Genomic DNA, 14,332 nt, shown 5'->3' on the forward strand with positions numbered 1-14,332 from the left:
GGCCGTGGGGTTATTTCCAGAATTAAAGTGGTTTCGAGCACACTACAGGAATGAGCAGGAATGAGGAGACTTCTCCTCCTGCTCCCAACCTGTCTGTTTATCAGTAAAGAGTAATAAGTTGATACTTGCAGACCCTCTTGATCCAGAGACTGCAGTACTTTGACAATAGATAACACAAAGGTAACTAAAATAAGGCAGCAAAAAGGTATTAAGGCACATCTACAGGCACAGTGAACTGGTCTGACTTGCTCCAGGTCACCTATCAGAGCACCACTGTCATTGTTTGCTTAGGGCAGCTAAATCCTTTAGCACACTCCAAGAGAGCCAAGATGGAAGAACATTTATTAAAAAGGTAATGGAAGAGAGCATAAATCTGTCACGCTGTTTGACTAACTTTTTAGAAGCATACTAAAACACAGGCAATTAAAAAAAGAATTGGTCTATAACATTTCTCTCCTTCACTACCTGCTCATAACCCTCCTAATCCCTAATTTATTCTTGATCTCTTATGCTGCCTGCACATAGGTGCTGCTGCAAAACCGAACAAGACAGAAGGACACCCAAAGACCTGGAGGGGTGGATGGGAATTGTGGATGTTGCTGGGACAGAGGTGTGAAGGGAACCTCTGCTGAGAGCGCATTGCTCTGAAATAACAGATTCGAGTCACCAGAGATTCCCTCACACTTAACCCACTGTTCTTTACAGCCTACACATTAACTGATTTGGTAATGTGTAATAGCAGGTGCTGCAGTGTTTATGGCCTGTTAGGAAGCCAGAGTTTCTCCCTCTCCTTTTTTCTTCTGGTTGATCTTAAAATTCCTCCTGCTCCTGCTTTGGATGTGAATTCTTACAGGGTAAAGGTTAAAATAAAAATAATAAAAAAACCCAAGAAATAAACATTAAGTCACAAAGTCTTGAAATGTTATTGCAATTTATATATGGCTGAGAATAAAAACGTGTCTGGTTTCTCTGGGAACACACCCACTTGCAAACAGAGACCTTTATAAAAAATTCTCCTTTATTACCTCGGTGGGGGAAAAAAATATCAAAGATTGATTTTCTTTTTATGGCTATTATTAACCTTTTGTTACTGGCCAAAAATATTCTGGTTAGAATATGTGCAATGCATCAAAAAGAAAAAAGAGAAGAATTTAAGAGAAAAATGAATGCTCAGGGAAAAAAATTATGATGATGCTCCCTTCTGCCTTTTCTTCTAAGAGTCAGACTTTACCTCCAAAGGAATGAGACAGGTGTCAAAGAGAAGAGATGTTTCAGACAGAACCCAAAAGCATCTCCAGGATGCCAGGGTGAGGGAACAGGCTGATCCAACTTCCCTGCAGTTTCAGTGTAAAGCTGAATGTATCCAACACATCACTCACTAGATCTGACTGAAGAGTGAGAGACAGAGTATGCAAAGCCCCCCTTCGTACTGGCTTCACTGCCCCTCTTCTATGCAAGGAAAAACTCCTATAAAATCCATTAAAACCAAAACCCCGGAGATCTAAGCACGAACATATGTTTGTCACCAGCTGCTAAAGAGCTGTCCTTCCTCATACCATCCCAGCACCAATTCTGCCCAGGAAAGGGCAAAACAGACCTTTTTTTACAACAATTTCATGTGTGTCTAAGTACCAACACCGCTATTTGTGGGCAGGAGAGCAGAGCCAATAAGAGCCAAGCAGGTAAAGAGCAGTCAATCATAACTTCACAGAAATACATTAGACAATTATTTCCGAACACAACCAAATCTACACAAGTCAGCCCTTAATTGCACCAAGCTGACAAAACTGGGAGCACTGACTCATGGGCACAGGCAGACCCAAGCTGGCTGGCTGGAAGGAACCGCTTGCAAAGCAGTTGCTGAACCAGTGTAGGACAAAATCTGGGCTATTTAGGTACCCTAAAACTGCTCCTAGCTAAGCTCAGACACGTGGGGGCAAATTGTGGTGGCTAAAAATTCTGTACTTTTCCCAGGCTAACTTTTTGGATGTTCTTATAATAGAATTATAGAATAGTTTGGGTTGGAAAGGACATTAAAGATCTCTCATTCCAACACCCCTGCCATGAGTAGGGACACCTTCCACTATCCCAGGTTGCTCCAAGCCCTGTCCAACCTGGCCTTGAACACTTCCAGGGATGGGGCAGCCACAGCTTCTCTGGGCAACCTGTGCCAGGGCCTCCCCACCCTCACAGGGAGGAATTTTTTCCTGATATCTAATCCAACTCTACTCTCTGTCAGTGTGAAGTCATTCCCCCTTGTCCTGTCACTCCAGGCTCTTGTAAATAAGTCCCTCTCCACCCTTCTTGCAGGCTCCCTTCAGATACTGACTGGAAGGCCCCAATTAGGTCGCTCCAAAGCCTTCTCTACTCCAGGCTGAGCAATCCCAACTCTCTCAGCCTTTCCTCATAGCAGAGGTGCTCCATCCCTGTGATCATCTTGGTGGCCTCCCCTGGACTGGCTTCAACTGGACCCAGAGCTGGAGGCAGCACTGCAGGTGGGGTCTCACCAGAGCTGAGCATCTTTTCTGTGATAAGTACCCTGAGAAAACTCGCTGTGGAGTTTTGGAAGAATTCAGTTTCATGCGAAACATTTGGTCAGGAGGCTCTGTAACACATCCATCAAATTCAGCTTTGTATTCCTTTCTTACCTGGATGTTGACGTCAGCAGCGTGCTGTAACAGTGCTGAAACCAGCTCCTTGTGTCCTCTGTCACACGCCCAGTGGAGCAGAGCCCGGCCCTGCAACATCCAGGAGAAAAATTAACAAAGCCAGGCAAAAAAAACCCACGGAGAATCGGTTTTGCTAATAAGTATTGAGCACCGATAACCAAATTAACACAGAGTTAAAAGAAAAAGGAAAAAAAATAATATTAGTATGCAGCTTATTATTCCTTGTGATTTGAACTTAAAACTAATGCTAGAAAAGTGAAAAGTGACACACAGTTCAATTTTTCATTAATTTAGCCCTAAGCCCACAAGCCAGCAAAAAACTTAGAGGGGAAAGGCAGGAAAGCATGAAATGCAGGAGCCATGACATGATTTTTTTTCCTGTATAGATTTGGGATTTTGGCACCTCTGACTTTTCTGGGAGCAATGACTTACACAATAAGGGTAGGATTTTCAATGCTGCCTAAGTCACCTGGATGCCAAGTCCCCAAAAGCTCATTCCTCTGGCAGGTCCAAAGCACTTAACCCACAGGTCCTGTCTTTGCTGCAAGAGAAGATTAAAACTAGGCATGTGGGCAGGCATCACCCACAATTGTCCCCTCTCAGCTCTGCAACGTGGGCTGCTGCATCCATGCCTCCAGCCCCTCCCAGACCTTTGCAGTTTTCTTCCCATCCCCTTTCTACAGTTGTCTGCCATCATGGGAAGGGATACAATGGAAGTTCAGATCACCCTGCCTGCTAAAGATATGGGAAGAAGCTTAGCATCCCTGAGAAAGGGAGATCAAAGTAGTTTGAGATAGATTTTCTTCTTTGTTTACTATGCACATGTGGTAAATTAGACTTACTGTTCCCATCAGCCTCTCCTGGTTTGCAGGGGAAAACTTGGAAATCACCCTGCACATAACCAGGAATCACATCCCACAGGTTGTGACACCATCAGACTGAATTGTTTTCCAGTAGGCCACAGAAAACAGTCACAGACCCTCACAGATGAAATCAGTTAAATTAGCCCACGCCTGGTTATAAATCTCTTGACAGAGCAGTGAGGAACAAGGTGAGCAACTCATTTATCTGCTAATGGGGACTGTGAGCCAAATCTCCTGACCACGGTGCCAGAAAGCAGGAGGGGCAGAAGACACCTGTGACCAAAACTCACACTGCTTCTGCTGGATGTTCTTGGGCAGGGCAGCAGAGGTAGAACATGATTTTGAGTCAGGAAATGCACACGTTTTGACCCAGCAAGTAATTAATTTTTGTAACACATAATTTTAATGTTACACTAATTAATCTTGAATTACAATGAATTTTCTGACAGTGACTTTCTATGGAAGCACTGATGACATCCATGGGCCATTTAATGATTAATGTTCTTGCACTCAATGCCACTATTGAAGTCTACAAGGGGGAAAGAGTACAATTTAAAACAATTGGTAAACACGGAAAGATCCTTAATTCATGTTTAGCATCCTTAACTCATCTCTGGACTGGTAATTACTTAAGACTTATGATTTCAGTTGGACAAATACCACCTTTTTTGTGCTACAGATGTTTATGTCGAAAGAAAGAAGCACTGTCTGCAATAGGCATAATAGCAATAAATACTTTGACAGATGATTTCAGTTTCTTTATATATGTGTAGAGGAATAATACCATAATTACACATACAGTAATTACACAAGTGTAATTACTGTGCAACTACATGACATAATAAAGGCATCTCTATATTTTTAATCAAAATTAACGTTACAGGTTAGTGGCTATAATATGTTGGTTGTCTCTGGACAAGCAGAATCTCATTGTATTGGTGCTGAACTTGGCTGAGACCAATAAAGGAAAACCAACAGTTAATTCTGACAGCTCAGGGGTACCACAGCACTGTGCAGCTGGTCTTGCCCATGACACTGGAAGGCTGGTTCTGCTGCACACGTTGCCTTTTGAACAAGACAAAAACCTGAAGCCTGATCATCTACAGTCATTAAAAATCTCCTTGTGCTATTTGCAGGAGTATGGATTTCAAGCCTTGGGCCAATTCCACTTTGGGTAATTACACTCTGCTTACCTATATATTTTCTCTGCAATTCTAAATGGATACAGTATTTTCTAATTAGTGCCTTAAATGGCTCTGCATTGTAATTGTGCACTATTAAACAGCTGACATGTTCCACCCAAGAAATGTCTGCATCCTTGCAGCCACGCCCTCGACACAGGGTGTCAGGGACTTTGGAGACCTCCTGTGCAAGAGCACACCATGAGATGAGGGAGTAAAGACACCTGCAGAAGAATCTCAACCTACTTACTACATAACAAAAAGCATTTGTATTTAAAACAGTTGGACTCTATGATCTCAGAGGTCTTCTTCAACCTTAATGATTCTATGAAAACTAGGTAATATTCACTACTGTTTGCATAGCATCAGGCAAATTAACAACAATCAACAGTTCTAGCTAACGTACTTAGGCAGCTATACAGCTACAAAGTCTATTTGTTTCTCATGTCTTCCTTAAAATAAGCCTTAGGGATAAGACAAACTTAAACTGAATTTACAGTCCAGCCTTTTGTATAGCATGGATATCACCTCTGAATGCTGCAAAATTCTTTAGTCCACACAGCTGCTGCTTTGGATCAGCACATAACATGTGTTTGTGCGTTTAAATAACATGGCAGAAATCTTAAGAGCCACAGATTGAGCTTTCCCAAAACAATTCCCACATGGCTGTTTCATTAAGCAGTCAGAGACTCAGAGCAACACGAATAATTTCACGTAGGGAAGAACTGCAGCAGTGAGGTCTCGACTAGACGCAATCAAACACCAAGGTACTCCCTCCCTGCAATTCAAACATGACAGTTGTTGCAGAAGTTACTTGAGAGGATGCATTTTCCCCAGCCTTTGAAGTATTTAATAAAAAAAAAGCATAAAAATAGCCCCACTGCACTAACCCTGCCTCTTAAATCTTCTGTGCTTTGCCTGGCTAACCGCTGCCAGCTTGGCCAGCTTCTGCAGCAGCTTCTCAAGCCAACAGCACATCAATTTTGCTCAGCTCCAAGTCACAGGGTGTTCACAAACAAAGCACAGGACAGGGATTTGTCTCCGATATACCGAGCCTCGGCAGACAAATGGATGGGAATGATTTTCACATCAATTAGCCGGAGCACAGAAAGGGGAGAACAAAGCCAAACCGAATGGATGTGCTACAATATTAAGCTACACTTCTAGGCACGATGTTTGCAGCGCTAATGGCTGTATAGCAGTGAGCCACTCTAACTTGTGGCAAGTGTTTTATTAGCAGTAATTAAGAAGAGATAGATATCTATCTAGATAGAATGACTGCATCCCTCTGTGACAGCAGAAACAGTGAATGGAAGGGCTGTTGTTGCAATTATACAGGTAAACTTGATTTGGAAGTGAATCCCTTTCAGAGCTCTCAAACGTCTGGTGAAGTTTTTCTAATGGGAGCAAGCCTGTAAATCCAGAAGTATGTGATCCTTCTTCAAATTCATTTTTTCCCCTGTCCTTTCCTTGGCAAGCTGGCACCAATTTGGCACTTGCTGTCTCAAAAGCACGGGGACTGGGGACTAAGCGAGCAACTTGTCAGATGCCTCTCATTAAAGTTTTGGCAAGGACTTAAAACACTGCACACAGGTAACATGTTTGTTTACTGGGATTTATCCAACAATTAAAAAAAAATTATCTAGCTACAACCTCCACAGCCCTTGGCACAATTTACAAGAGCAATTCATCTCTGCCTTTGAGCAGCTCCTGGTTTGTTAGAAGTTGAAGAAATACTGTTCTCAAAAGGGCAGCAAGTGAGCCACACTCCCAGGATGTGCCTGGGGCGACTTCACAGCCACAGGACATTTCTTATGCCATTAGTCCTGCTGACATATGCGAGGGAAACAGGTTGCTTTAGTCTGTGCTACTTCTTATAAGTGAATGCAAGCTATTCTGTTGAACTCTGGGCAATTTAGATACAGTAAATGGAAGCTCGTACCTGATTACTGTCATTAGATTCTTTGTTTAATTCCAAATTGAAGTTTATTATATCCAAACTGTTAGCAGGTATGCTGGCCTGAACGCTGTACATGAAGAGCTTTATGTCTTGTGGGGAGAAGACCATGATGCTTTGGAAGTTTCCAAGTGCATCTCTCTAAATCCCTTTCTGAAATCCTTTTGCTTCGAGTAAGTTGGCTCATCCCCACTTTACATTTTAATTCTTGATTTCTTTTCTCCTTTCGCTGACTTATTTCAGGTTTGCACAAAATGGGGGGGTACTAGTAGATGCAGTACTAACATATCACATAAAAATAAAATCTAAACACCCTACAACCTCAGCCAGGTCTTTATTGTTCAAGGCAAGGCTGAGCCGAGCGTCTTTGCAGCTTAGCACGAGCCTATCTGGTGCTTCAGTAGATTTTGTTTCATTACAAGTTAACTCTTTGTATGTATCCCTTTGCCATTTTAAATTTATAGGTATTTAAATCAAAGGATTGACATCGTGAGTTATGTTCAGAGGCCAGGTGAGGCAGCTTTTAGATACAGCAGGATGTATTTACACAGTAACACTAAAATACTTAATAAAAATGACAAGATTATGCTTGCACACACTTCACGCTACGAAAGGCTCGGTCTGGGATACCTCTAGTCTAAAAGGGGTTCTAAAACTTCAATCAACCTGCATGATATTGGAAAATAAGCTACCCTCCAGACTGGGAAGAACATGTTTGGATACCAAACAACACTGGTAATGGTTTCAGCTCCTTAACATATCAGGAAATAAGTATTTCTTTCAGATTTTTGTTTCTGGTATGCTATTTGCACATTTGCTGGGGTAAACCAAAATTGTTGAAGCTGTGAGAATTTCATCTATGGGGGAATTCTGCACTAGTGTCACGTCCCACAAGCCCTTCACCAGTAGGCAGGTGCTTTTGGCTCCTGCCTCTTCTGAAGCAATTCCCAACTCTGCAATAGTCATGTGCTAATATCCATTAGCAATAGGATTATCCATTAGAAATAGGACTTCTCTTACATCAGGACTCATGGATAGGTCCCAAGAAGGATGTGTCACCTGGCAGTTTTCAGATCCGGCTTAAAACATTTATGTAGTTTAGATATTTCAGCTATCTTTCACAAAATATTTTTTTTAAAAAAAATCAAACTTTCTTTGGCTGAAAACAAGCCCATTTGTTGCTTGAACAGCAAGGAAGGTACCAGCTTCTGAATGTTGCTCACTACAAAAGAGCACCTTGCCAGTGGGAACAAAGCAATGTTAACACGACATTATTATACACTTATTGCAAGCGTGTGATCCCAAAAATGAGCTCTTTTTTAATGAAAGGACTGCAGCTGTATTCTGTGGGACTGCCCTGGACATTCCCTTCTGTAGCCTGTGATCAGCAGGAGGAGGGATGGAGCTCAGGACCGGCGCTGTAGCAGCGACTGTGTGGCACACGACAGTTTCAGTTCATTGAATTTATGATGTGAAATTCCAACCCTGATCGTGAACACCCTCCCTCCTCTCCTCTGAAAATTAATTCACATGAATTCCTGATTAATAATAAAAGGCCCTGCCATCAGCATTCAGAGCCCCAGCCGGGGCTGTCATGGCTCAGAGGGCAGAAATCTGCTTAGAGCTACAGGAGAACCCAACTGAATTTGTGGCGTCTCAGTCTATGAATGTCTAAGCACTTCATCTGTTCACCACAACACAACGTGCTGGAAGGCAGTGGGCAAAAAGAGCTGTGCACAGGCTGGACCAGGAGCAGGGATAGGTGGCAGTGTGCATGCACAGAAACCAAGGTGACAAACCTGGTACAGCCACAGTTCCCGAAGGATTAACATGAAACTGTCCACACCGGGACAGTTGCTCTTACCAAGAAAAGATCAAGCCAATCCACAACTTTAGACACAGCTTTTTCTTGGGAGTTTCTGGTAACACCTGTATTATCTCCCTGTGGAAAAATGTTTTTTTGAGATTGGTGAGGAGAGAAAGACTTGATGATGTCATTATTTTTGTGAAGCTGGAAAGCCAGTGTCACTCATTTGCCCTGCACCTGGGAATGACGAAAAGCTGGTGGCATGACAGAAATCCTACTTCAAGCCTGAACAGAGGTCATCAGCCAAAAAAATCCATTTCCCTCACTTCCTAACTCTGTTTGACCATATTTAATATACAAAGTGGGGAAAGGGAAGTATTCAGGAGATCTTATTCTGCAAGTGGCTGCTGAAAATAACATAGAAAATAAGTGTCTGATATGTTAAAGCATCACAGTTACTACATCCACACACTACTAGAAATCCAGTGGAAAGCTGTTTTCCAATAGATTATCCCTGTCTCAATGACCAAGCGTTTGTCCAACTGTTACAGTACCTTGTTATAACAAACCCAACTAGGGAATTTTAAAAAGAAGTAGCACTGAATTAATACACAACACAGTTAAAAGATTAATGGTTCCTTTTTCTCCATACCTCCTCATCTGTGACGTTCACATCCACTTTTTTTGATTGAATGGCTTTGGTTACATAGTCAATGTTGTTTTCTCTGCAGTAATCAAAAATGTTCTTGTCCTCTTCCCTATTCAGGAAACAAAAGCAAAGAAGCACGGTGTTACTGCACAACACAAAGGCCACATACACATCACATGTTCATTTCAATGACATTTCAATGCTGTCACTGGACTGAAACAGGCACCTAGTACTGCACGCGCAAAATAATGTGGTTTTTTTCTCCCAAGTTAGGAGACAGAAGATCCTGCTTCCTAGAAAAACAAAGGTTTTTAGCAGTATTATGTCCGGAGAAAAGTCAGCTTACTCCTGTGAAATGGCACAAGAAATGTATGAAGTTAGCCAGAAAAATCCATGTTTGAGTTCTGGTATAAATCACTGCAACCCCACAGAAGAGAAAGGGCTAAAGCTGCTCTTCCTGTAAGAGCCACAGAAGCCCCGCCTGGGTCCCACAAAAGCCCCGTCTGATGCCATCCATCTCAGACAGTGGCCTGGACAAAACAGCAGAACAAGCAGGACACACGCAAAGCAATCTGTCCCTGGCTGATTACACACTGGATCCTGGATACAACACCAGCAGGTGCTCACTTAGGACTGCTTGCAGGCAGGAAGATCCAATTGTGGTGTCACGAGAGCCTGAGTCACACCTATAGCTTCTCCTAGAGATAAAAGCAATACCCTGGCTTCAGACACACTAAAGCTTCCCTCTTTACCAGCCAAACAAACAGAACCTCCAATGAAGTTAAGACCTTTCCCAGATTCTTAAAAGAATAATACCTTTAGGTTTAAATACACTGATCCCACTGTGTTGCTAACAGAGAATAAAGAAAAGAGGTCACTGGTTTTACCAAAATAAGCCAAAAGCCCACACACTCCCCTCTCTTTCTAGTTTCCAGATGAAAACTGTGGTTCAAATGAACCCATCAGTGTTGCTAAGAGACTTGGCAGCTTCATGAGAGTTAAACACAAAGTCGCTGCCTCACATGACATCCCCAGTTTTCAATCACCTTAACTTAAGACCATCTGGATGTTCAGCAGAACTCAGACTGACAGCCTCAGCTACTTGTAAAAATGGGAGGTTGCTGGAGCTGGTCAGATCCAGTAAGGAGGTCATTCTGCCGTGGGCCTTTTGGGCAGGAGAAATCCAACAGTGCAGTTTGAGAATTGATGCACTGGTGCTAAAAGGCAACACTCCTCCTATTCATCTGCACTGCTCTTGAACCTCACAGGCTGAATAATGTCAGGAGAAGGGAAGGTAAAATCTAAATAACATTTGCATTTCTGAGCAATGGATTACAAACAAAAGGGTTGCTCTTTTACCTGCAATCCCCAAAAAAAGACAAAGAAAATACCAACGCCACCAAGACCATGTCCCCTGCTCCCATCAGGGCAGGCAGAGCTCCATGACATGGCTTTGACTTTGATTGTTATGCATCTAGCCTACTGAGTTACACTCTAATTCCTCAGACCTTCCTTCCTCGGTGCCAGAAAAAGGTGGGAAAAAGTGCTGACACTCATCTCCAGCAGCAGATCACTGCTTTCTCCAAAGAAGTCACTTCCTCTGACCTCCCTCTCACCTTGCTCTCTTAGTAGCACTGTTCTCCAACACACCACCCCTATTTTTCCTTGCAGACCACTGAGCTGCACCTTTCTAGTGAAGAGCTGGGAGCCACACAAGATTTCACACTCTGTGTTCAGGCCTAGGGACACTACAGAAGTCCCCTGGTTTCTTAACCAGTCTGTCATGAACTCATTTGTTGGTGGAGGTCTTGCCCACTCACTACACACAAGCTCCTGGGAAACAGGTCACTGCATGCTTTAGATGCAATTACCTTGAATTCCAGGGAAAAAAGAACCTCATGGTGGGATTAGAAAAGGCAAAAGCTTGTATTGCTGGAGATGGAGCTTGACAGACTCATGATGGAGGTCACGAGACATGCCTGCCCCTACTAACAAGGGCTGATTTGATATGCTGGGAAGTCCCTCCAGTCCTACCTTGTTAGTCCAACCTCTCCAACACACCCTCGGCTGCTGACAGCAGCCTTTTGGGAGAAGCTGCTTTTCAGACAACGCTGTACAGTAACTTGGCTCCCCACTGCACAGTCGCACACCCCTCGTTTATTACAGATCACTCTTTTTTCCATAACACCAAAGCAAACCCCAGTGTCTCCTTGCTAGAGAAGCCCCCAACAGTCCTCAGTTATTCCTGGGTGATTTTCCATGTCACAACCATGAGCTTGGGCTGTACCCTCCATCCCACAAGCTACAGTGCCCTGACAGACCTCACACAGCAGCACCAGAGGCACCAGCAAGTACCTGGCAGCAATAAAGCACCTGACTGTGCTCCAGGGGGAGTGTGTGCAGGGCCTGTGCCAGCAGAGAGGGCACTGCAACCCTGATGTACCAAACCCAGCCCATCTTTCCACCACAGCCTCCAGACAGGACTTTTACAGTCTTTTTCCAAGGATATTATTGTCTGCAAGGGGAAAATGACCTGACACAGCTATTTGGATATGATTTAGCTTTCTGGAATAACCAACTCTGCAAATGCTCTATATATCCCCCTTCCAAAAAACCACTTTTCTTTCAGAAGTCTCCACAATGGAATTAATCCAGAATACCAATTTCCCCACCTGAAGATAAGGTTTCGGGAAATTTCGTCCTTCTACTCCACATTTATTTCTCAAGCTTTAAACTGCTCCCCTGCTCCTGATGCCCTCTTTCAAAAAATTGAACATATATCATATCCAACTTTTCTATAAATATTAACAAAGAGAAACAAGTCCTTTCCTGAATACATTTGAGGGAAGTTCACACAGTCACAACGAAGACATTTTACCTACAAATAAAACAGTCACATGAAGCTACACTCCAGACATTTAAAACTATCTGATCTAGACACATGCCAAAACCAGGAGGGGACACTGAGAAAAGGGCTCAGAGGAGTTAAAACCAGATTTCTGGAGGGACCAATACTAGCAAAAACATTCCCCTTGAATGGTGTGATTGGAATAAAGACAAGTTACTATTATTTGCTGACTTTGCATTCAAAACCATACGGGACAAATAAGAAACAGAGCTTGAAAACTTGGCAACTCAGTTTTTTCCCGCCCTTTATTTCACATGTGTGTATGTGTTCATACTTAATAATCCCTCCACTGTAGTAGGTACAAGAAAACAAAAAGGACGTAATGTTTTTATCAGACCTGTTCCCAGCAGGAATTTGCACTCCTCACAAAACTGGTAAGAGTTGACAGGAAGGCTCAGAAACTGGTAAAAACAGCATAAAACCAGACAGAAGCACGTAGGAAATACAGAAGTAAGTGACAGTGCAAAAACATTGCTCAGATAATGTTTTGAGGGAAACAACCCATAGCATTTCCATCAGTATTTTCAGAAAAATCTCAATTCACGTAAAAAACAGAGTATTCAGCATATCTGAATGGATGGGAAAGACCACGAAACTCAACCTAATGGAGATGTGCACAATTATTTAAAACCTGCAGCTAAAAGGAAGGCTTGGATGCAATTTTCTTTCCATGTCAGATTGTTGAGCCAGAAAGGAGCCTTCAAGTCAGTGACCACTTGACAGTCAGTAAAGGCAGTGACTGTGTTCACATCTATTTCCTGAGGATGGTCAGAGGGTTTCTCTTCTCCCTTGCTGACACATGTTTAGCCCCCAAAGCTGTTTTCTCCTGCTCTCCCCCATCCCCAGTAAGAGATGCTAATTCTGATTTAACAATGAGTTGAAGCGTACCTGTTGCCTGCAAGTAACACATGGGCAGTTTTTTCCATCCTTGAATAAAAGGATGTGGAAGAACTTACACCAAGCCCATCTTTCCCCAAGCTTGAAAGGCTTTGCAAGCCTTCTCCATAAGCCGTTCAAAACACACATATTGAGCCAACAGTTTTTAAACAGCTCGTGGAAAAGATCTGCTGCTGGTTGATCAGGCTTCAGCTCCTTCTTACCTGGAGTGTTACAAACCTCCTTGCCACCAAGGTTGCCACTTCAAGGGCACAGAAGAGACTTGACATTCAGACATTTTACCCTCGCGCAGAGAACATCCTCCAGGTTTGCCCCGTGCCCTTCCTCCCCCCTCGCAGGTTACCTCTAGCGCAAAGCTCAGGGCAGAGGGCTGAGATCAGGGTCTACTTGGGGCGTCCTCGCCCCTTTTCCCGGGGCTGGTCCAAGCCGTGTCCCAGTGGACTCGCCGCTAACAGGTGGCTTTGCCCGTCTGGTTGGCACGGCGCTGCCGGGAGAGCGGGAGCGCGGCGGAGCGGGGCAGGACGCGTGCGGGGAGCCCAGAGACACTCGCAACACTCACTGTTTATGTCAAGGCCCTCGGCCCCCAAGGGACCCATTTTCACATAATCTATAATTATCTCTTCGCTTTAATCGCCTCGTCACTTCTGAGGCTCTCCTGGGCACAGGAAGAGGAAAAGCTCATTAACTGAACCTTTTCTCCTCTCTCCAGCCACCCATAGCTTTTAATTGCTTGGTGTTGTTATTATCTATCAGTGCAACTGGGATCATTTTCATAAGAAAGGGTGGTGGGAGGGAGGAAGGCAGGAGCGGGTCCCTGAGGTACGCACCACAGACAAACCTTTGCTTTCTCAATTATTTATGCCAGCTGAGGTTTTACAAGCTGAATAAATCCATAACTCAAGTTTATTTTGAGCCGGCAGGCCGTCCCGAGGGAAGGGTTGCCCACTTGCCGGCACACTTGTGTGCCGTCCTCCGAGAGCCGCCGGGACATAGCGAGACATGTGTCATCCAATTCCCCACCCGCCGCGCACACTTCGGCACATCAGTGGCAGCACCGGAGAGGAGGTGGCCGTGAAAACCCCAAATAGGAGCCTCCACTGAAGGATGAGCTCTCCCAAAGAGAAGGCAGGCCTGAGCCCAGGCCCCCTTTGCACAACAAAGCAAAAGCCCCAAGGGTCACCGCTCCGGGGACAACAAAAAGGGAGGGAGCAATAAACTTGGCAATCATCTTGAAGCCAAGAGATTTGCCTGCTGAACATCACCAGGAGAGCATCCACTTCTAAATAACACTGACCTGAAAAAAACCCAAACCCCAGCTGCCTGTACCCGCAGGTGTTTTGTGTGAGGCACCACGGCTGAGCACGCCAGGCTGCCTGGGCTCCGCACAACCAGGAAAGCTCT

At 44.0% G+C, this 14,332-nt stretch overlaps 1 protein-coding gene across 1 annotated transcript in view; it reads right to left on the reverse strand.

Annotated features, from left to right (window-relative positions):
* The window catches only part of ACBD6 (acyl-CoA binding domain containing 6), an 82,669-nt gene that overhangs the window by 37,821 nt on the left and 30,516 nt on the right, over positions 1–14,332 (reverse strand). Inside the window, exons 5-6 of the mRNA XM_027694838.1 lie at positions 9,130–9,235; positions 2,649–2,738 (exon numbers count right to left, since the gene is read on the reverse strand). Of these exons, the coding sequence (XP_027550639.1) occupies positions 2,649–2,738; positions 9,130–9,235 (196 nt within the window). The remainder of the gene's footprint in view (positions 1–2,648; positions 2,739–9,129; positions 9,236–14,332) is intronic.

Source organism: Neopelma chrysocephalum, unplaced genomic scaffold (genome assembly GCF_003984885.1).
Source record: "Neopelma chrysocephalum unplaced genomic scaffold, ASM398488v2 Primary Assembly neopelma1_98, whole genome shotgun sequence".
Classification (NCBI taxonomy): Eukaryota; Metazoa; Chordata; class Aves; order Passeriformes; family Pipridae; genus Neopelma; species Neopelma chrysocephalum.